The sequence below is a fragment of the Bison bison genome, unplaced genomic scaffold (genome assembly GCF_000754665.1).
Source record: "Bison bison bison isolate TAMUID 2011002044 unplaced genomic scaffold, Bison_UMD1.0 scf7180017864379, whole genome shotgun sequence".
Taxonomy (NCBI): Eukaryota; Metazoa; Chordata; class Mammalia; order Artiodactyla; family Bovidae; genus Bison; species Bison bison.
This window is the reverse complement of record NW_011494951.1, coordinates 1,845,637-1,865,922: the sequence shown is the minus strand read 5'-3', so window position 1 is coordinate 1,865,922 and position 20,286 is coordinate 1,845,637. Positions and strand designations below refer to the sequence as shown.

The 20,286-nt window shown below is 44.7% G+C and overlaps 1 protein-coding gene across 6 annotated transcripts in view; it reads left to right on the top strand.

The window, feature by feature from the left end:
* ACTR3B (ARP3 actin-related protein 3 homolog B (yeast)) overlaps positions 1-20,286 on the top strand; it is a 78,919-nt gene that overhangs the window by 6,265 nt on the left and 52,368 nt on the right. For 3 of the 6 annotated variants that reach the window (XM_010857216.1, XM_010857214.1, XM_010857215.1), the window contains exons 2-4: positions 2,533-2,588; positions 14,254-14,378; positions 15,069-15,179. In XM_010857216.1, the coding sequence (XP_010855518.1) occupies positions 2,533-2,588; positions 14,254-14,378; positions 15,069-15,179 (292 nt within the window). Of the gene's footprint in view, positions 1-2,532; positions 2,589-14,253; positions 14,379-15,068; positions 15,180-20,286 lie in introns of those variants that run through there. The other 3 variants (XM_010857220.1, XM_010857218.1, XM_010857217.1) reach the window with 2 other exon arrangements.

The window sequence follows — 20,286 nt, the reverse complement described above, 5'->3', positions numbered from 1 at the left end:
GCATCACCAACTCCATGGACATGAGTTTGAACAAGCTCCGGGAGTTGGTGATGGACAGGGAGGCCTCGTGTGCTGCAGTCCATGGGGTTGCAAAGGGTTGGACATGACTGAGCGACTGCACTGAACTTGGTCTTCTCTGGTTCCATCAGAATGTTTTTCTGACTGTCAGCACCACCCCCCGCCCTGCCATTTCAAATGCTGGTTCCTTGCCCAGCAGTTTGACAGTGACTGCCTCTTCTTACACCCCGTGAGAAGTCATTCAGCAGATGTTTATGGAATGTCTGCTACTTGTCAGGGCTATACCAGGGGTGGGAGACAGTCCAGAAAAAGGACCTTGTCCTGGTCGTCCTGAAACTCACACTCTAATCCATGTGGAAAGGCAGACTTATTTATATACAAGGTGTGTAATTTTGGGAAGGCCTGGGGGCAGTGGGCCATGTGACCTGTTAAAAGCACAGACTTGGGTGTAGTGATTTCAGTGATTCCCTCCTGCTTGTTAGCTTCTTGAGGCTTCTTTAGCCTTGGGTCAATCATTCAGTTTTTATATTTGTTAGTTGGAATATACTTCTAGAAAAATGGTTCGATTGAGGATGGCCTGGGATTTTTGAAGCTCAGTATATATTTCTTTCCTTTCAGTAAGTCCCTGCCCCCTGGGTTGGCTCTGGACGTCTCTTGTGGGTCTGGCAAGCCCTGGAGTGGAGGTCTTGCGTGCCCACTTGTTTTGTGTCCTGAGTAGAACCTGGGAGTGCCCTCAGATGGGTCTTGCCTTTTAGGAACTGACTGGATGGGTCTCAGGGCCAGGCCTTGCCCCACCTTCTAATGATACCAGGACCCTAGATCCTTGGAGACTGAACAGTCAGGCATGATTTAAGTGGGGTTGACTTGCTTTTTTTTTGTTTTTTTTCTTCATAAACTTTGTTCATTTACTGTACGCTCAAAAAAAGTAAAATTAGCAGATGGTTAATGTATATTTAAAAATCATAAAATTAATTTATTAAGATGTGGAATGATTTAATCACATAGAAAATTTAGGACTTCCCTGGTGGGATAGTGGATGGGAATCTGCCTGCCAGTGCAGAGGACACAGGTTTGATCCCTGTTGCGGGAAGACCCCACGTGCTGCAGGGCAGTAAGCGTGTGAGCTGCAACTGCTGAAGCCTGTGCTCTGCAGCAAGAGAGGCCACTGCAGCAGAAGCCTGCGCGCTGTCACAGAGGGTCTCCTCTGCTCACTTCAACGAGAGAGGGCCCTCCCGTAGCACCAAAGACCCAGCACAGCCCAAAGCAACCAGTTAACTAACTGCGTACCTCCCTGGCGGCTCGGACGGTCAAGAATCTGTCTGCAATGCAGGAGACTCAGGTTCGGTCCCTGGGTCAGGAAGATCCTCTGGAGGAGGGGATGGCCACCCACTCCAGTATTCTTGCCTGGAGAATCCCATGAGCCTGGTGGGCTATGCAGTCCATGGGGTTGCACAGAGTCAGACATGACTGAGTGACTGACACTTTTCAAGTAAATAAATGAATAAAAGTGCATTTAAAAAATTGAGTATCAAGCATCTTGAACTAATTCATAAAATAAGATGAATTAATAAAATGACTTTCAGCGCGGCTAGGAAGTGTTTCTGTTCATTGTAAGCGTTACTGCAGAATGAAGTCTCCTTTCCGGGCCTGACCCCTCAGGACTGCGGGCCTGCTGAGAAGGGGGCGCTCAGGAGTGTTTCCAGGGTTGCATTTCCAGCAGATGGTTCCGAGTGGTGGTCCCCCTCCCCACTTTGTTTTTTTCTTTTTTTTAATATATTTAGGAGATTAGCAAGTGCTTTTGGAACAGATAGTAGTATTTTGGCATTCATTTTCGTTAAGACTTTTGGAATCCATCATACAGAGCATCTTGACAGAAAGTGGGCTCGCTCTGCAACGAGATGATAAAGAGACGCTTCTGTCAGATATTCTCGGGAGGTGGCAGTAGCTTTTCTAGACATATGCCATGACATTTTAAGAAAATTATGTAACTTCCTGAGCCCCCTAAAAGTTCACAAAGTTTGCAAAGTAAGTACACTTTGCTGAGAGGCAGCTCTAGAATTAGAGCCCGCGTGTTGGGATGTGGGCTCTCTCTCTCTCCCGTTCACTGGCTCTTTAGCTTTGGGCAGCTCAGTTAACTTCCCAGTGCCTCGTGTTTTCTCACCGGCCAAACGGGGACAATATTTACTTCCTTTGTGGGATTCCTGTAAAGGTTAAAAGAGTATGAAAGCACCTTAAAAATCATTAGGGATACACAGATGTGCTGTATGTATGAATGTATGTGTGCAACAGTTTTTCCAGTAGAGACAAGCATGTTTTTAACATTTTTGTTAACTGCTTGCTGATCTGAACTTAGTGCTTGATTCTTAGTCACCACAAGGTTTTTATTTTTAATTTCATGGGGGTATTTTGAGTCTTGATATTTTAGGACTTGGAGAGCTCATAATAAAAGACGTTAATGGAACACAGAGGAGAGTATTATTATCTAAACCTGTGTTGATGACTTTGTGCTTTTAGGTATACCAAGCTTGGCTACGCAGGCAACACAGAGCCACAGTTCATTATCCCTTCATGTAAGTAAAGCTCCGCCCTTGGTTTATAAAGGGTTGTGTTTCTCATAACTGTTCTAAGCATTCTGATTCTGGTTTTCAAGGTATGTTAATTTATTTGCCATCTCCTTTTAGAAGATTGTCCTGGTTCCTGGGGAGTTACTCATCTGGCTGCCGAGAGTTGCTATTGGCTACGGCTGTCACCTAATTCTCATGCCACCCACCCACCCTCAACATACACCCCAGTCCTCTGATTTTCTTGTGATACAGTCCTTTGTCACAGTCAGTGACGTTTCAGCTTGGGTGGGCTTCCCTGGTGGCTCAGACAGTAAAGAGCCTGCCTGCAGTGCGGGAGACCCAGGTTCGATCCCTGGGTCAGGAAGATCCCCTGGAGAAGGGAGTGGCCACCCACTCCAGTATTCTTGCCTGGAGAATCCCATGGATGGAGGAGCCCAGTGGGCTACACAGTCCATAGGGTCACAAAAAGTCGGTCATGCCTGAGCGACTTCACTTTCTTTTCACTTTTCAGCTTGGGTGGTTGCCTCCTAAATGTAGCCCTTACGACCTTGTTGCCCTCATTTGGCCTGTGTTACTTCCTGAGACAGCCTGTCTCCAAATGAGTCACACAGTTCGTTCAGGCATACATGTCTGAGCTGCTTGCAAGAGGTGTGCCTGTTGCTTAAGGTTAATTTGTAATTTTAAGTAAGTATAGTTTTATTAATTTAGCACTTTGGTGGATTATCTGTTGTGTTACACTGTTCCCTTTATTGAAGGATTTTTTTTTTTAAACTGAGAGGCCCAGTGATTGTTGTACTGTGTTCGGAAGCGTCCTGTTCTGTTTTAGTCGGTCGAGCATGCTAGGGGAAGAAACGCCCTCCCTTTTGGCCAGCGTGCCCCTGCCCACTCTTTACGCACAGTCGTCGTCTCCAGGGCAGAATTCTTCTCTGAAACTGTGTAACTGCTGGGTTATTGTTTGGAGAATGTTGACCGAAGAGGTTATGTCAGGCAGGAGTGAGGTTCTGCCTCCTAAATGTAGCCCCTCGTCAGGTAAGTTGTGCTCTTAGAAATGGTCAGCGGTTGCGGCCTCAGGATGTTGGAGTCGCAGGCTCTGGCGCCAGCGTGGAGCACGGCGGGCAGCCCTGCAGAGCCGGGGGGAAGGGGCTTCGTCACGAGTATCGTTCGAGGGAGACTAAGGCCTTTTTGGCAGAGATGAGTATTCACGCCACCAGAAAGTGCACCCAGATTCCTTGAGAAGGCCTAACTCACCTCATTCCAGGTCCGTCCTTGCTGGGTCACCGATCACGAGTTTGGTTTTCTAGGTCTCAGTACCTGATTTCCGTGATGGGGCATCCCTGACAGTTGGCATCATTGTCTGCTGCATCTTCATCTTAAATTCATGATTTGGTGTATTCGTTTGCTAGGGCTGCCGTAACGGAGCACCACAGACCGGATGTCTTGACAACAGAAATTAAACGGATGGCACAGCGGAGGCTCTGCAGTCCCAGATCTGGGCGCGGTCTGGGTTGGTCTCCCGTGAGGCCTCTCTCCTCCGTTTGCAGGTGGTGGCTCTGACTGTGGCCTCACATGGCCATTTTTTTCTGCAAATGGCTGAGAGGGAGACCTCTGGCGTCTCCTCCTTTTCACATAAGGACACCGGTCCTGTGGAGTTGAGGCCCCACCCTTGTGACCTCATTTACCCTGTGTTACTTCCTGAGACATCCTGTCTCCAGATACAGTCACACTGGGGTTAGGGCTTCAACATAGGAATTTTGAGGGGACACAGTTCAGTTAAGGGCTTCCCTGGTGGCTCAGTGCTAAAGAATCCGCTTTGCCAATGCAGGAGTCACGGGTTTGATCCCTGGGTTGGGAAGATCCCCTGGAGGAGGAAATGGCAACCCACTCCAGTATTCTTGTCTGGAGAATCCCATGGACAGAGGAGCCTGGAAAGTTACAGTCTATGGGGTCGTAAAGAGCCGGACAGGAACAAGTGACTAAACAACAACAGAATTGGATCATTCCATGCTGAATTGATACCTTGGAATTGGGCTTTCTGATTTTTCCGAGCAGCGTAGTTTTTACCTTAAGTGCTGCAGCTCTAAGAGGCTGACCTTGCACCTTTTGCTTTAATAAGGCTGTCAGCAGCATGCAGTTGGCCGCCCCACTGACCTGTCATCACCAATAGAGAGGGCAATTGAAGTCAACTATTAGCAGGATTTCAGTCCAGAAGCTGTCAGGTCCTTGCTGTCAGAACAGCAGTGGCAGGAGCTAGAGAGAAAAATGTCAAGGAGATGGACGTCAAGGAAGAGTTACATCACCGGCTGAATTTGTTGCAAGAGTAGAGAAGCTGGGAGGCAGCGCGAGGTGTTTGGGTTGTAGGGAGTGTGGTGAGACAAGTGGAGAGCGGGCCTCAGGTGCCTTGGGCAGCTGGGTAGGCTGCTCCTTCCAGCCTGGGGAGCTGAACTGTGTTCTTGGTCACAGAGGCTTTGCTCCCACGGTGGAAGTTCAAGGTGCAGGGTGCCTTCCAGGGAGAGAAGATGGAGCTCGTATACGTGTGTGGCTGTGTAGAGATGCCCGAGCAGGGCTTCCTGGTTCTGTGGGCGCAGAGGGGAGGCAAGCCCTGATGTGTGGTCATCACCCCAGGCAGAGGGTGGCCGGAGAGCTGGCCGGGAACGTGGAGAATGGAGCTGTGATTTTGTTTTGCATCCCAGGAATCTTCACTTTCCAGGGGCCTTGTCCTGGCAGAGAGAGAGAGGCACAGTGCCCTGTCCTGTTTCACCAGGGTGGCCTGCTTGAGTCTCATTTATCAGTATTTGAGCTTCTGTGCAGAATTCACTTGATTGTTTGAATTTTTTTTTTTCCCCACGTTGTTGGGAAATGGGGAGCGTGATGGAAAAGTTTTAGGCAGACGAGTGTGTGCGTGCTGATCCCACCCGTAGAAGGAGGGCATGGGAGGGCGGGAGGGGTCAGGAGACACGGAGCACACTTCAGACAGTCCCATGTGTGGAAGGTCAGGTGTACAGGTCCCGTCAGCAGCTGGGAAAAGGCGTGATGCTGTGGGGGAAGGTCTAGACTGGAGACAGAGCCAAGAGATGTGTTTGTGTTTTGAATGTCTTTAAAACCTTTATTTTGGTCAAAAAAAAAAAAAGATTATATAACAAAGACCCATTTACCCACCACCCAGAAAGAACAGATGTGAGCACCGTTGCGTCCTGTAAATACATAAACACAGACGCCCTCAGAGCGAGTGCCAGCCCCTCCTCCTCCTCCAGGCCTCCCCACTGCCCCTCCTCCGCTGGGTGTTGTATCCAGTCCAGGCTTCATCCTCATGTCTCAGATGCAGGATGCAATGACAGTTTCTCGTATTGTTTTGTGAGTTTAAACATTTCCAAAATGATATCATGGGGAAGATAACTTCATGCGGTTTTTTTTGGGGGAAAATATACCCCTCAGTACTATGTTTTTTAAGATGTATCAGTGTTGCTCTATGCAGATCTAGATGAGATCTTAATCCGTGAATCTATAGCATCTGGGCATTTTCCAGTTTTCCCTGGTATACAAAATGCTGCAGTGTGTCTCTTATCTGCTCGTGCCGGTTTCCCAGGAGTCATAATGAGAAATGGGGTCATGTCACCACTCAGGTGTGCACCTCCTCAGCCTTGTCACTTACTGCCAGGCGAGTGGCTCTTCTGTACTGACTGGAAGCCTGTACTGACCTCCGCGCGTATCAGCAGCGGACGGCAGTTTCTGGTTCTGCACATCCTAACCTTTTGAATGCCAATTTCTTGCAAATACCTTCTCCTATTTTATGACATCTTTTTAAAATTATTTTTTTTATTTTCTTTAAGATACAATTTTAAAGCCTTTATTGAGGAATTTGAGACACTCTTTTAAGCATGGTAATTTCCTATGTATCATGTTTTTGCAAAATTGATTACCTCAAAGTATTTTCCCATGGGATTACCATATGTTTTTACTATAACATTTATTCCAACAAAGGGAATTTATAATGCAGCGCATGTGATTTAAACACATACAGTCAAATCAAATTTGATTTAAATAAGAATTTTGCACACGGTGGCTCAGCGGTAAGGAAAACACCTGCCAGTGGTGGGAGACATTGGGTCCCCAGGTCGGGAAGATCCTCTGGAGAAGGAAGTGGCACCCCATTGCAGCACCCTTGTCTGGAGAGCCCCGTGGACAGAGCCTGGTGGGCTACGGTCCCTAGGGTCGCAAAGAGCTGGGCAGGACTTAGCAACTGAACAACGTGTGACTTGATGTATTCACATGCACAGCTAGCACTTTAAAAAATTTCACGTAGTACAGTTTTCCAGTCTTTTTATAATCTGTTTCTATTAAAAATGCATTTGTATTCCAATGTCATAAAGATTTTGTGTTTTCTTCTAAGGAAATTTTAAGTTTTTAAAAAGCATGGTGTGGGAGAGAAGCGCGGTTTTCCAAGTGGAAGGCCAGTTGCCCCGCCGCCGTTCGTCGCAGAGCGCCTCTCCAGGCCTGTGAGGCGCCTTGTGTGGTGGGAGCCCTTCTGGTGGTATTTTGTTTCGCTCGTGCATTTGTTTCTCTCTGTTCCAAATTCATTTACAAATTGTTGTAAATACTGTTAGTTTGGCTTGTCTCTTTATATCTGGTAGGTCTGGTTCCTCCTCCTTTTTCTTTCTTAAATACCCTCGGCTGTTCTTAGACCCTTACTCTTTATCCGGCTTCCCTTGTGGCTCAGCTGGTAAAGAATCCACCTGCAATGCGGGAGACCTGGGTTCAGTTTCTGGTTTGGGAAGATCCCCTGGAGAAGGGAAAGGCTACCCGCTCCAGTATTCTGGCCTGGAGAATTCCACGGACTGTGTAGTCCAAGGGGTCGTGAAGAGTCGGTCGGACACAACTGAGTGACTTTCACTTTACTCTTTATCAATAAATTTTAGAATCAGTTTAAGTCCATGAAAAATTATGATGGGATTTTGATTAGAGACACATTAAATTTGTAGAGTAATTTGGAGGAAAACTTGGTATCTCACTGCATTGAATTTTCCTATCCATGAATATGGTATATGTATTTTATTATTTATTTCTATCTCCTGTGTTTTTCATTGTTCATTAAAAAGCCCATACATAGCTTTTGCTGCATTCATTTTTAGGTACCTTTCTTTATGTTTTCACTGTGAATGTTTTTTGAAATTAAAATTCCTAATTGCCAGCATGGTAGGAATGCTGCTGGATCTTTGAAGTCGTTTTTTTAATCGACAGTCTTGCTGTCCTGTCTTACTTGTTCTGATTGCCTGCAGGTTCTTTTTAAGTTTTCTACGTAACCTATTGTGTTAATTGCAAATAATGGTTATTTTATCTCTTCCAGTCTGAGTTTTTCATTTTTTTTTTTTCTTGACCTGGCTGCACTGGCCAGGACTCCTGTCAGTGACCAGAACTGGGGATGGCAGGTACTTTTGTCTTTTTGAATTTAAAAAGAATGGTTTTGGTGTTTCAGGAGCGATTGCTGTAGGCTTTTGAGGAGATTCCTTTTCAGGTTAATACAGTGTCCTTGTATTCCTAGTTTACTAAAGAGGTTTTTAAAATTAAAAAAAAAAATTATGAATGGATGTTGATCTTAAGGCTTTTTGTGTATCTGTTGAGACAATTATGTGGTTTTGACATTTAAACTTTAATATGATGTATTACATTGATATATTTTTGAATGTTGAACAGTGTTTTATCATTCTTGAAATAAACCCTACATGGTTAGAAATATCAAGTACATGAATTGTATCTGCAAATGTTTATTTGGGATTTTTGTATCAGTGTTCGAAAGTGAGATTAGGCTATAATTTTCCTTTTTTGTACTAGTTTCGTCTAGTTTGTGTATCAAAATTATACTGGCTTTATAAAATGAGTTTGTTAGCTTTCTTTTCTGTCCTTCGGAACAGTTTATGTAAGTTAGGAATTATCCTTTGAGGGTTTAGTAAAATAAATGACATTCTTTTGGGAAATACACTGAATATTTTTATTTTTTAAAAATTACTGTTGTCTGTTAACTGCTGTAGCAAAGTTTGAAATGCTGTGAGAATTGCCAAAATGTGACACAGAGACATGAAGTGAGGAGGTGTGGTTGGATAAGTGGCGCTGCTAGACTCGCTGGACCCGGGGCTGCCCCACACCTTCAACTGGTGAAAAACTAAACAGAGCAGAGTGCGATAAAACCAGGCGTGCCTGTGTATTGTTATGGTCGAAGAGCGTTGTAGACGGTGTAGAGCTCAAGTCTTTTTTTTTTTCATTTAAATCCACTGGACCTGTATCTGTCTTTTAGCTGGTGTGTTTAAACAACTTACATTTATATGAATTCCCTGGAGGTCCAGTGGTTAGGACTCCATGCTCTCACCGCCAAGGGCCTGGGTTTGATCTCTGGTCAGGGAACTAGGATCCCACAAGCTGTGCAGTGCGACCAAAAACAAAAAAAGACCACTTACGTTTATTGTGATTATTGATTAGTGCTTTTTCTGTTTTGTTCTTTCTGTTTTTCATTTCTTTGTTTTGTTTTACCTTTGTGTGGATTACTTTGAGTGTGTTTTAGAATTTCATTTTGACTTATCTGGGGTGTTTTCGAGTGCTTCTCTTTGTGTGTGTGTGTGTTTTTTTTTTTTTAAAGTGGTTGCTCTACCTCTTATATGGGCTTCCCTCATAGCTCAGTTGGTAAATCATCTGCCTGCAATGCAGGAGACCCAAGTTCGATCTCTGGGTTGGGAAGATCCCCTGGAGGAGGAAATGGCAACCCACTCCAGTATTCTTGCCTGGAGAATGGACAGAGGAGCCTGATAGGCTGCAGTCCACGGGATCACAAGAGTCGGATACGACTTAGCAACGAAACCATCACCTAGCTCTTATGTATACACGGGTTTTCTTAGTCTGATTGTGTTAACATTTACCAGTTTTAGTGACATGTAGAAACCTTATCTGCTATAAAGATAGGTCTCTTTAGCCTCCTTTCTGTTATATTAAGATTTTACATTGAGAAACACTTCAGCGTTAACAATCTTTCAACTGCCAAACACTATCTAGCAAGCAAAAAAGGAGAAGGAAAGTAATCGTAATTGCCCGTGTTTTCGCTCTTTTCATCAGTTTCCTTCCTTCTTGGTGTCCCAGGATTCCTTCTTTTATCTTGTATCATTTCTCCTCTGTGTAGAGATCTTTCTTTAGCCATTCTTTTAGAGTAGATATGTTGGTGACAGATTCTGTTAGTTTTTGTTCATCTGAGAATGTCTTGATTTGTTCTTCATCTTTGAAGGAGATTTTTGCTGAATATAGAATTCGTAGCAGACGTTTCTCTCAGCAGTTAGAAATACGCAGTCTCCTTTTGAGCTCCCTGATTTCTGATGGCAGATTTGCTGGAGGTCTTCCGAATTTTCTGTTTGGTCCTTAGTTTTTAGATGTTTGACTATAATGTTTCTTGGTGTGGATTTCTTTGGGTTTATCCTCTTTGGAGTTTACTCAACCTTGAATCTGTAGGTTTCTTTTGGTTCCTTTTGTGTTTTTTTTTGGTCAGATTTGACAAATTTTTAATGATCATTTCTTTGGATACTTTTTCAGCCCTCCTCCCTTTCTCCTGTTGTCTGGGACTCAGGGTGTATGAATGTTCGGTTCAGTTAAGTTCGTGTCACTCTGAACTGAACTGAACGTTCAGAGCGTGTTCCCGTCGCTCAGTCGTGTCCGATTCTTTGCAACCCCATGAATCGCAGCATGCCAGGCCTCCCTGTCCATCAACTCCTGAAGTTCACTCAGACTCACGTCCATCGAGTTGGTGGTGCCATCCAGCCATCTCATCCTCTGTCGTGCCCTTCTCCTCCTGCCCCCAATCCCATATGAATGTTTCGTCTGCCTTGGTCCAGCCCACACGTCCCAAAGGTCCTGTTCATTTGTTTTCCAGTGTGTTTTCTCTCCGTTGTTCAGATTGGGCAATTTCTGTTGTTACGTCTTCAAGTTCATTGATTTGTTCCCCATCCTTTTCTTCTTCTGGGCCAATATTGAGGTTTTATTTCAGGTATTGTGTTTTTTGGCTCTTAAATTGGTGTGTGGTTTTGTCTTTATATCTTCTGTCTTTGCTGTGACCTTCTTTTCTTTTTCATTTGTTTCAGATATGTTTGTAGTTGCTCCTTGAAATGTTCTGTGATGGCTCCTAAAATCTTGTTTGCTAATTCTATTATCTGTGTCATCTCAATGTTGGCATTATGGGCCATCTTTTCCTTTTTCACTTGAGATATTCCTGGTTCCTGCTATGGTGAGAAATTTTTTTTTAAAACCTGGACATTTTGGTTATTATGAGATTCCAGGTCTTACTTAACTCTTAGCTTTTAGCAAGTCATTTCTGGTGTTGCTTCAAGCAGGAAAAGGGGGATACCCCTTGTTAATGCTGGTTTGGGGTTCAAGTTCAGGTTTTCCTCTTGGCCTTTGTTGAGAGTCATTTGGGGAGGGGTTGCATGCTACTGCTGAATGAGGGCAGGAGTTTGGCACCGCCCCCCAGGCCTCTGCAGGTACCGTGCACTGGGAGGGCGGCAGGTGGCGGTGCTGACTTCCACGGGGCCTTCTCTGATGGAGCCGCATGTGAGCCCTGCCTCCTGGGTGGTGTCTACACTGTGTGTGGGGGTTTGCTCTTCTGTTGAGTTTGACTGGAGTCGGAGAGTGGCATGTTTCTACTGCCCCTTTCATCTTTGGCTCGAGATAGCAGGCTTTTGGGGACCAGCTTTGTTTGCTCCCATTGATGTTTCTGGGTCATTGGCTTCCCTGGCAGCCAGGGTGTCTATGGGACAAAGGAGACCCAGGAAGTCACCCCTGTCTTGGTCCTCGGGTCCTGGGCTCCCCAGCCAGTCTGCCGCTTCACCCCTCAGCATTTTTATGTTTCTTTCAAACATAAAGTCCAATTATTCCAGCAGTGCTTAGAGAGAGGAGTAGGGAAAAGTATGTTTATTCCGTCTTTCCAGAAGCAGAACTCGAAGTTTAATGAATTTTGGATGCTTTTGAACTGTGGTGTTGGAGAAGAGTCTTGAGAGTCCCTTGTACTGCAAGGAGATCAAGCCAGTCAATCCTAAAGGAGATCAGTCCTGAATATTCATTGGAAGGACTGATGCTGAAGCTGAAACTCCAATACTCTGGCCACCTGATGCAAAGAACTGACTCATTTGAAGAGACCCCGATGCTGGGAAAGATTGAGGGTGGGAGAAAGAGGGGACGACAGAGGATGAGATGGTTGGATGGCATCACCGACTCAATGGACATGAGTTTGAGCAAGCTCTGGGAGTTGGTGATGGACAGGGAAGCCTGGCGTGCTGCAGTCCATGGGGTCACAAAGAGTCAGACAGGACTGAGCAACTGAACTGAACTGAACTGGATAGGCAGTACAGTCATGTGACATACACATTAAATGTTATTAAAAATGTCCAGTGAAAATTCACTTTCTCCTGCCCACTGCCCTCTTAGATGGGCAGCTAATGATTCTGGTTTCTTGTGCTTCCTTCCCAAGCTAACCCTACATGCACCAGCAAATATTAATATTCACAGACGTGTTTGTACCCAAGTGGTGGCATTCCACAGACACCATTTTGGACCTTGCTTTTTCTTTTTTTTCTCATGACCCTCCTTGTGGATTAACACATGGAGAACCGTTTGGCTCTTCTTCACAACCTCATGGTATTTCGTTGCGTGGAGATGCCACATGGATGTAAGCAGCTGGAAGGCCTAGGTGTTGACCCTGTTATCTGTTATATTTATTGTCCTACATCTCAGTGTTGGCTGCACACTTCTTGTCTCTCTGTTTCCACCTGAGTCAGGGTCCTGTAGTAAGGTTTGGTGTGCTGGAGAAAGCTATGGGTTACTTATGTGTTTTGCGATGACTCACGTATATATACTCCAGGAACACTCAGAGGTTCTCACTGATAGCCACGCTTTTCTCCAACATGTTCACAAGGACTGCTTGGTCCACATTTTGCTTTCGTAGGGATAAACAAAAGGTTTTGAATATAAGCTCTGTGTACCCACCTTTCCTCTCTTTCATGACTTTGGTTACTTCTGTATAACAGTTAAAAGAAGCACACTTTATGGTTTTGTTGTTGCTAAGGGCCACTAAAACATTGGTCCTTTGTAATTTGGGGTCAGAGTACTTGCGTGTAGCTTTTGGGATTACAACAAAGACTGACTTTGTTGTTGTGTAAATTTTTGAGTGCGGTGGCTTCATTCTCACGAAATTTAGCATGTTTTTCTTTAAGGTGGTGATTTTTCTTTCGTTAGATCGATTGCCCATGGCGTCATGAATGGAAGAGTCTTTGTGTGTCTGCAGTCTCTGACACTGACTTGGGGTGGGCTTCTAGGTTCAGGCCTGGTTAAGTTTGTCCAGCGCCGCCGCGCGGTCAGGAGCTCCGAGGTCTCCGGCAGGGCGCTCGCGGGGCCCTCTGAGGTGCCGAGGGTGCCGGATGACGGCGTGTCCGTGTACCGTGTGGTGGTGCGCGCCGTGTCCACAGGTGGGCTGTGCTTGTTTCTGCAGGCGCCTTCGTACGCCTTGGCCCTCCGGACTCTTCTGGCCCCTTTCTCAGCCTCGAGGCCCCGACAGGCTCACTGCTTCTCAGCCGAATGTCTTCTCTGGCTCAGTCCCCAGCGTGTCCTGCAGGAAATTCTGGTCCTTCAGATGCGTGCCACCCTTCATAACTTGAAAGCTTCGAGGCTCAATGTGCAGTGGGTTGGGGTGAGAAAAGGAGGCGGGCAGAGTGACTTCTGTCCTTTTTTTCCTGCTTTTGAGGCTGTTACTTGAAGATGCCTTTCTGAGGAAAAGGATTAAAATTCACTCCCATAGCTTTGTTGCTGTTCTTCATTTGTAAATAAATTGGGAATTTCAGATAGTCTACCTTTAAAAATAACTGTATGTGTTTACTAATTTGTTTTGGAATAAAGTTGATGAAGAAGAGTTTATAGGAATTCAGAATGTAACCAGGGGCTAGGAATTGAAATGGAAAATTGAATCTTTGTAAGGCTTTCCACATTAGATGTTAAATTCTGGAGTTAAGTTTTATATGATTATTTACTATTAAGTATATTTCTAAATATCAAGGTTAAGCTCTTATTAAAATTTTTCCAAAAAGTCATTAATATTTTTACATAATACAGTTGTTTGATTATTTTACTTTTGTCAGATATTAGCAAAATCTTGGTTTTTCTTTTAATGAGAAGTCAGGTTTTTTTTGTAACAATACTAAAAATGTATTTTAAATCTGACATAGAGCTTTATGAATATGACTTGAGAGCATATAGTCATTTTTCAGTTTACTCTTTAAAATATTTTAAATTTTGTCTCTTTCTATATTTTAAATTTTGGCACCTATTTGATACTCCATGGGCATTTCATTTACTGTCTTGAGGGATTTTTTTTTTCAGATGAAACTAAGAAATTTAGTAATACAGCTTTTGTCAGCTTTGAAAGTAGACCAGCTAAGTTTCTTTGTGCCTTGCTGAAAATAATACTGGGACCTAACAGCTTGTTTCTGTATTACTTTATGTACTCCTCAATAATAGTCTTTTCTCTGAGCACGCTTGACCCCAAATAAAACCCTAACATTGAAATTTTGCTTATACCTCTATAGGGACTATGTTATCCTTTCTTGATGGTTGGAGTGAGCGTGTGTGGTGATGGATGCTTTGTGCTGTTTTCCCTCAGGTATCGCCATCAGAGAGTCGGCGAAGGTGGTCGACCAAGCTCAGAGGAGAGTACTGAGGGGAGTTGACGACCTGGACTTCTTCATAGGGGACGAAGCCATAGATAAACCCACGTATGCCACCAAGGTAAACCCCTCTGTGAGCACACAGATGCCGCCAGGGTAAACCCCCCTGTAAGAGCACAGCCAGGAAGGGCAGCAGGACAGGTGATGCAGAGGGGTGCTTTGTGTGGAGACGGTGCCCGTGAACGGCAGAGTGCATTTTAATTCTTCTGTTGGAAAAGAGGTTTTTGTTGTTGTTGGTTTGACTCGGGTGTTTTGATGTGGGAGAGCAGGTGAACTCACACAGCCTCGGGATGCAGGACTGACCTGGGATGCTGGACCGTGTGGGAAGCAAGGTCTGCTCCCATGGGGTATTGCAGGTGGGCTAAATACCCCGCCAGATGTGGAAAAGTTGTAGATTGATCAGGTGAAAAAGCAGCACTAAAATTATTTAACTAGACATTTGTTCTAAAAACCCTACAAACTCCACAGATCAAATCGTGTGGTAGGTTAGCTGTACTTTCCCATCTGTTACCTATCCCATTGTTAAGACAATTCTTTGTGCTTAGAAATGGCTGGAGTAGAATATAAGCAATAATCTAATACAATCTTTCTGGCAAAATGCCTGTTACTTCTTTATGTAAGTTCACATTCTCTCCATGCAAAGGCCCTATTTTCTCTAATAACTGGGTCTCTTCCATCTCTACTGGGCCAGTGTGGTTGTTAAACTGTTGATCTTACTGATATGAACGTGGTTTGGTTTCTCTTGCTCTAGTGGCCAATAAGGCATGGAATAATTGAAGACTGGGATCTGATGGAAAGGTTCATGGAACAAGTGATTTTTAAATATCTTCGAGCTGAACCTGAGGATCATTATTTTTTAATGGTGAGTGACTGGAACTAACAAGAATATATCCCCGTAAATTCCAAGTTGCTTAGATTTTAAGTCCAAATTTCATTCTTCCCTGGGGAGCTTTAAATTCCTGCTGAAGCTGTTTGTATGAATCGGGATACTTTTTGGGTAAATGACAGAAGGCTCAGCAAAAATGTCTAGAACCAAAAGGGGCTTATTGTCTCACAAAATGGGAAGGCTGCTCCAGGGCTGGTTATTTCAGCAGCTCAGAGATGGGAGGCGACGGCCAGCCTAGGCACTAGTTCGGCCTCTCATGTTGGTTGCCCTCCGGCCGGGATGGCGGCCCGAGTTCCTGTACCACCTCTTGGTGTGTTGGCTTTCAGACGTAGAAGTGCTTCCTAAGAATTAAGAACCCCTTCCCAGAAACCTTCCTGGTAGATTTGCGCCATCCCTCCATGCCTAACCTGGTCCCTTGCAAGGGGAGTGCAGTGACCTTCACAGGTGTGGGTAACCAAGATTCTCCCTGGGGCTGATGAGGGGACCACGTCAGACACCTGGCCCCAGGAGGGCAGGTCCGTAAATGGGCCTCCAGAGACACCGAAAATGGGGGAGGAATGGATTTGGGTGGGAACCCAGCTGTGTACTCAGATGTCCTCCTGAAGTAAGCGTACGACTCTGATTTTGCTTCTTATAGCGGAGGAAACTGAGTCAAGATGTTACTTTGCCAGGATTTAAATCTTACTCTGAAATAAAATTGAGCTGAATTATGGGCCCTGATAGTGTGGTACTTAATTGATCTTGTTCAAACAAGGTAAAACATGACAGAGAAATGAAAAGAAATCTCTCATTATGGAATCTTTCCCAATTGTTCTCTTCAACATCACATGTTCCCTTCCATGAAATGTTCTTTTTAAGTTAAAATTAATTGCACATAGAAAACACGTGCGTTATGGAGAGAAATTGCACACAACATAAATTGCACATTAAAACCTACATAATTTAGCTTTGGATTTTTTCCATTTAAGTACATTCTCAAATGGTCCCTGGTCCAATTATATAGTTCTCTCTAATGTTAAATATGGAGTGTTCTTTAGAATTATCTGCCTTAAAATATGCTAACTACAAAGACTGTTACAGTGGCCCATGGAATCTGTATATTTAAATCTATTAGAGCAAGTCCTTGAAGGTGCTCTGATCTTTTTTTTCTGGCTATGTCACCACAACTAGAAATTATCGAGGGTGAGTACCGTGTTTTTCTGGCCACGTGTATTTTCTCTCTTATGCATCTACTGTGGTTTATGTAAAACAATTGGAGCCAGGAAGCTGACGGCGTGTCTGAGTGGTTTTATCTTTAGAGCCAGAGCAAATCACAGATTCCCACCTGTCACATTTGGCGTTTCCCCTTCTCTTGCGCATCACGTAACTACCTACCTGCTGGACAGGACTTTAGGGGAGGTGCCACCCAGCAGCTTCCTTCTGTCTGCCCCAGCTTCCCTGCCAGAGCTTTCTTCTCCCTCCACTCGGGATGCCTGCTCTCAGCCTGTGGGGCAGATGCATACCGCTAGGACACAGCTCACAGGCAACATTTCCTCCAAGAAATTTTTTTCTGCTTGAGCCTGCATTAGCCTGGGAAGCGCTAGTGGTAAAGAACCCGCCCGCCAGTGAGGAGACACAGGACCCGTGAGGTCGATCCCAGAGTCAAGATCCCCTGGAGAAGAAAACGGCAACCTGGCAACCCTCTCCAGTGTTCTTGCCTGGGAAACGCCATGGACAGAGGAGCCTGGTGGCTGTGGTCCATGGGGTCACAAGGAGTCGGGCACAGCTGAGCACACACTCGCACAAGATAAACCACGGTCTTGAAAGAAGTGTGGCGTGCTTCATATGAACATGGAAAGGTTCATTGGCCAAAAACGAGTACCTACAATGAACCCTCAGAAATAATCCAGTTTTTTAAAGGTCAGAAAATCCTGTGTTCCACGTATTGTGCTTTGGACTTTCCAGATCAGTTCATTGCACAGTGTGACCGAGGCGGTAACAAGAGGGACGTGTCTTTCAGGTTCATCCCCGCAGTCCTCTGTTAATGGGGAAGTTCCGGGGGGTGAAGCTGGTGTAGAGAGATGTATGGTCGAGTCTGAAAGTTAGCTGAAGACATTTATGAAACTGTGGCATCAGATGAAGGCTTCTTGGGATAAGAGAAGCCAATGGGGTTAAATTAAAGGTCCTCAGTCATCCCGCAGATTGTTCTTTATGGCTGTGGTGACCAGATGCCTGGATAGCGTGAGAATGATCTCATCGTGGCTCATGTATTTCAAGACGTTTCAGAGACTCAGCTCCTCTCGGTCATGTGGATTGAGCAGATAGCAAATGGGAGTCCTGCCCTTTTCCCAACACTGATTTGCCCAGAGCTCAAAACAGAATCGCTTGTGTTAGAACCTTGGGGTGCTCTTGAGTGGGAATTGAGTTGTCTCGTTGGAGAGATTTGCAGACTTTTTGAATATGAGTCAAGGAGGAGGAGCAAGCAGCATGCATGCCCGAGAACCAGGAGCAGCAGGAAAGATGGACGTGCCGGCTCAGAGAGAACCGCCCTTCCTTCGTGTGTTTCTGCCACGGGGTCCTCAGTGGCCTGGGTGATGCCCGCCCGTGTGGGTGAGGGCCTTTCTCTCTACTCGGTCCTGACTGCTCATGTCTCGCTGAGACACCTCACAGACACACCCAGAAGCGATGCCGCACCCGCCTTCTCGTCCCTCACGCTGCCGTGCGTCCTGACCCTCCGTGCTGCTTCCCTTCCTGACTCTTGAGAGTGATGTGGACCCACTCTGTCCAGCGTGGTGGTCGCCGGCTGGAGCGGAGGTGGACGGCCCTGGGTTCGCATGGTCCCACCCCTGACCGCGTGCTTTCCACCTTCCAGCACCTTGTCATCTCCTCTCCTGTTCTCCCCTCCTTGAGGATTTATACTTTTGAAAAGGTTACTTCGCTGCAGTTATCGAGAGTCTTGGGGGTGGAGCAGTGTTAGCCCATGTGTTCAGTTTGCTGTCTTCATCAGGCGTGTGGATTGGTTTTGAGGCACCGATTCATTCATTCATTTAGAGTTAGTGCCAGATGATGTGTCACCATTATTAATGAATAAAAATGTGTAACTTGTGTTCATGTGACGTTTCAATCGTGTTTCAGTATTAAAAAAATAAGAATTTGATATCTCTAGTTTAAATCTCATACTAAATAATGGTTTGGGAAAGCTTCATTTAGATTGGTGTCCTAAAGGAACAGTTATGAGCGGGACACAAAGGAAGTGGAGGATTGAGAAAAAACAGATTTATGATTACGGTTCTCAGACCCCATGAGAATTGGCTCTTAATAATGCTGAATTTAATTTGGGAACCAGGAGAACCTAATTATATTGAAAACATTCCCTTAAATGGAAGTATACAGATTTTAAGGTAAATTCTTCCCAGATGGTGAATTGTTTGGTAGCAAGTAATTAAAATGTAAAATGCAGTGGTTTAAGCAAGTTAAGGGTTCTCTTTTTCTTAAATACATTTGTAGTAAGCAGGGCAGCTTCTTTATGTCACTGGAGATCTGTTTAGCACATGGCTTCCATTCAAAGGTTACCTTATGACCACAGATTGACTGCTGCAGCTCCAGTCATAACCTCTGCATTCCAGGAAGGTGTTAAGAGCAGCAGAAGGGAGTCTACTACTTGAGTCTCCCTTCAACCTTGTAAGGAGCTCTCCTAGAAGCCACATCCACCAGCTTTAGCTTCTTGTTGGCCAGAACTTAATCACTTAGCCGTCCCTGTCCAGAAGGAAGTCTGGGAAATGCTTTTCCTGTGGGCCCATGGTCGATCAGTGGTCATTAAAGCAGAAGGGAGACTGGGTGCTGGGTAGGGAGCTCGCATTGCCTGCCGTAATGACGTGACTGTGGGCATGAAGACAGTGGCAAGACAAGATCCCATTCAGCGTCTTAACACTCTGGCCGGGTGTGGCGAGGTCGCCTGTGCTAGGAGCCAGCAGGCCACTTCCCTAGCTCTGCTCGCCGCCCTGCCTCTGTGAGTCTCTCCGTCTGGATAGATACATCAGACAGCTGTACTGGGCAATTCTGTGGAACTTTGCACACAAGCTGTAACCCCAGATTTCACAACATTTGTAAAGATTTTTTAGTATAGGACTGTAAGTGTGAATTAGAAAATTTGGAAGATATCTGTGGGACTTTTCACACCCCTGTGCCATTAACATATATTTTAATATTTAGCGTATCTTCACTTAATCTTTTCACTGTGTTTTTATATGTTTTTGCATCAATATTATGTTTTCCATCCCTCTCCCCCCATGAGGGGAGAGGTTTTCATAATCCTCATTTTAGTGGCTATATAATCCTCTATCCAGTGAATACTGCCTGTCTGTTTAGCACTTCCACTATTTTTAGATGTTTACTTTCACTTCCAATTTCTTGGTTTTATAAGAAGTAATATGAAGTAATCTTTGCATAGTTTTTTCTATATTTAGAATACTTGTTATGTTAAAGATATGTATTAAAGGTTATGTATTAATATGATTTTGGGGTCCAGAAGTATTAATAAGTTTGAATCTTTAGTGTACCATTTCATACTAAAATCTTCAGTGTACAAGAGACCACATTATTTGAACTCTTGTCGGAATTGGATTAATATTTTTGATTATCTGACATTAATTCGCATTTTTAATAACTTGGACCTTAAACCTTTTTCGTATGTTAGTTGTCTGTCCTGTTTTGTGAATTGCCTGTTCATGTCCTGTGCTGTGTTTTTACATATCAGTGTTATATTGCTTTTCCTATAGCTGTGATTTCTATGAACTTTTTTTTTAACCTAGAAGATTTTTTTAATGTGTTAGTCACCCACTCGCGTCCAACTCTTTGTGATCCCCTTGTACCAACCCACCAGGCTCCTCCGTCCGTGCGATTCTCCAGGCAAGAGAGTACCGGAGTGGGTAGCCATTCCCTTCTTTGGGGATCTGCCCAACCCAGGGATTGAACCCGGGTCTCCTGCACTGCAGGTGATTCTTTACTGTCTGAGCCACCAGGGAAGAAAGATTTTGGCATCTGGTCTATTACTTCATGACGAATAATAAATGGGGAAAAAGTGGAAACAGTAACAGATTTTATT